This window comes from Acyrthosiphon pisum, chromosome A1 (assembly GCF_005508785.2).
Source record: "Acyrthosiphon pisum isolate AL4f chromosome A1, pea_aphid_22Mar2018_4r6ur, whole genome shotgun sequence".
NCBI classification, from domain to species: Eukaryota; Metazoa; Arthropoda; class Insecta; order Hemiptera; family Aphididae; genus Acyrthosiphon; species Acyrthosiphon pisum.
In genome coordinates this window covers 124,578,365-124,581,534 of record NC_042494.1, presented here as the reverse complement: position 1 = coordinate 124,581,534, position 3,170 = coordinate 124,578,365, and the positions used below count along the sequence as shown (strand labels likewise).

The 3,170-nt window shown below is 25.2% G+C and overlaps 1 protein-coding gene across 2 annotated transcripts in view; it reads left to right on the top strand.

The window, feature by feature from the left end:
• The window catches only part of LOC100161489 (solute carrier family 35 member F5), a 5,802-nt gene that overhangs the window by 1,073 nt on the left and 1,559 nt on the right, over positions 1–3,170 (top strand). Inside the window, exons 4-7 of one of the 2 annotated variants that reach the window (XM_001944161.5) lie at positions 1,463–1,579; positions 2,026–2,178; positions 2,677–2,859; positions 3,097–3,170. In XM_001944161.5, the coding sequence (XP_001944196.2) occupies positions 1,463–1,579; positions 2,026–2,178; positions 2,677–2,859; positions 3,097–3,170 (527 nt within the window). The remainder of the gene's footprint in view (positions 1–1,462; positions 1,580–2,025; positions 2,179–2,676; positions 2,860–3,096) is intronic. The other variant, XM_016806189.2, reaches the window with a different exon arrangement.

Here is a 3,170-nt window from a genome sequence, read left to right as displayed (position 1 = left end):
CATGAGGTTGTCTAGATAATAATCTTACCTTTAGATTTTATAAGAGGTCAATTTACTCTAATGCTTAAGCTAACGGAGGTACACGTGTTCTGCTTTGAGTATAATTTGCTCTGTTATGCAACTCTTAAGGAATATTTTCTTTTGAGTTCACAATATTAGTTCATGTTTGAACTATATTTACTGATTGATCATACAATGTATTTTTGTTTTTAAAATTGCCTCATTTTAATACTACTACCAGGACAACTCAGACTAGTTTTAAATAATTTTACTTAATGTGTCATGTATTTTTTAATTTATCTTGTGCAGTTAAAATGTTCTGAGGATATTTCTGAGTTATTTTATATTAAAACATTCATAATTACATACATAATAGATACCTAGCATGTGTGCAATTTATAACAAAATATACTATAACTTGGATATTGTACTATCCAATAAATCTTTTTTCTCTTTAATATTTGCTTCTTGATGGTCATTTGAGTTGCTTCATGGGGCTTAGCCCAACACCCATAGGCGCAAATAGCGTTGAGATTTGGGGGCTAATAGGGCCTTACTTTGATAATATTGAATATGCTTAAAACAAAATGTAGAAAATGTTTGGGAAGGCTATGGACGTTTTTTGGGGGCTTAGCCCCTAAAGCCCCCCCCCTATTTGCGCCTATACCCACACCCCTAAAATGTTAACTAAATGTTTGCTAATAAATCTTTTTGTACAGTGGCATAGCAATAAGTTCAAGTTTGGAACTAGTGTAAAAATTATCATACTAACTAGGCAATTTTTTTATTATAATATACATTGTCAGGTATCTGCTGAATTCTAGATGCCTGTTTGACTATATAAATTTGCAAGGCTGGTAAAGTTAATGATTTTTTTTAATTCAGGTAAGTATTAAGTTAATACAAGTTAAAAAAAAGTTTATTTGTTTATACAACACTAGCGTACTTAATTTTTTTCCAACCAAACCCAAAACTAAATTATAGACTATAATGTGTATACTTAATACGGAATTTCCAAATAAGTCAGATTTGAATAATATAAATTTTTTAAATTTAAACAAAAAAAAAATTGTATTTTATTTTCTAAACTATTTACGGTAAATATTTTTTGACATGAGAACAAAATAGACTGAAATTGTGAAATGTAATAAAATTAAAAATAAAATAAATTAACTTAGCTTACTTTTTAAAATGAAAAATGAATCGTTAATTTCATGTTAATTATAAAAGAAATTTAGTTAAGTTAAAGGATTCATATTAAAGTCTTTTTATCTCAACTTAAACTTTTAACTCGTTAATGCCCAGCCTTGTAAATTTTACTTTTTTCTTTCAATATGGTAAGTATGTTAATATTATGGTAATATGGTGTTAAAATTATTTGAAATCCATTTATCATGCATTATGAATTAAAATCACAAATTGTTTTTCATAATATATAAACAATAAAACCATATTTATACAGAGCACAGCAAGCTATGTTCCCATCAAAAATCCTAGTTTGACTTCTGGTACAGAGAGTGATGATTCTGGAACTGTTAAGCCAAATAATAAAGTTGTTCGATTTAACAAAGTTGCTGAGGTAATAAAATTCTTGTTAAATGAATAAATTTTTTTTTTCAGTAAACAGACTTCTTAAACCTAATTTATAAGAATTATTGACTGTGATATTAACTATAATCACTAAAAAAATTAATTGATTAATTTTTTAGTATTATTTATATCAAATGGTATTAGTAACAAGTGTAACAGTTTATAGCTATCAATAATATTTTAATACTTCTCTTATATTTATATATTTAACTACCTAGTATAATTAGTTTTTTAACAAACATTCAATTTATGTTTATCTGTACATTTTAAGTAGTGTGGGCCAATGAAGATTCTTTTTATCAATAAATTGACTGGTACCTACTATTGTTTAATAACCACTAATACATTTCTAGTCAATAATAGAAATTAAATTTTATCGGTTTTATTATTTATTATCATTTAATTTTAAATCTATTTATTTATTAATTATTACAGGTTAGACATTTATCTGAAACAGAAGCTACAGAAGCATTAATGGCTCGTTTATCATATGCTGCTACATTAAGAGCACGAGAAATTTGTCGTTTATCAAGGCAATTACTAAATCTTCACCAAACTGCAAAGCTAGCTTTCACAGTAGCTCCGCTTGTAAGAATCACAATACATTTATATAGTTGCATTTTTTTTTTACTTCATTACTACTGTATTAGAGTCAATTAATTTAACCTCTCAACAACAGCTCTCAAGTGCTTAAATTAAAACATAATAAAACTAGAATGTTGTTATCACTACTTATCAAGTATAAGTCTAAATAATAAGACTGTATTTTTTTGTTAAATTACATTTAACTTTAAAAAATTAAAAATAATATAATTAGTCAATTATTTTATACCTTTATAAATTATACATGCATATAGATTCTATTTTTATCCATTCTACTATTCTTTTTTTTAGATTGAAATGGAAATTTAGCATTATTATATTAATATATTAAGTTTAATCACATTAGCTTTTTTTATTGTTGTATGTAAATTTAATATTTCCTTTTAAAAAAAAAATGTGAATATTACATTGTTGTTGTTATTGTTGCATCAACAGCTATTACAAATTATGTTTATATATTGTTTGATTCTTTTTTTTTTCCAGTGGGGTGTTGCTAATTTATTACATCAAGTGTCTATGGTTTACATGGAACATACCCTAGTGTCTGTTGTATTGTCCACAACTAGCTTTTTCACTCTTCTGCTATCCCTATTTTTTGTTACACCTTCGACAGATCGTTTTACGGTCGCTAAATTAATAATTGTATTATTCAGCATAACTGGAAATGTGTGTACTCATTTAAATAATAATAAAAACAATAACAATAGTTTGTTCAAAATACAAAATATTATGTATTGTTTGTATTATTTAAATTTTACTTTTATAAAAGTGAATACTTGTTGATTGATTTTAATTAAGATTTAAACGCTTATTAACAACAAAATTTTAAGCAAACTAAAATAAATTTGTGTATCTTAACTATTTTTTTTAAAAATTATGGTATTAATTATTTTATATTTACAGGTTATAATTACTTTACCCGATTCTCATTTTAGTTTTAGTGAAATTAATGTTGGATTTGCATTATCCTTATGTAG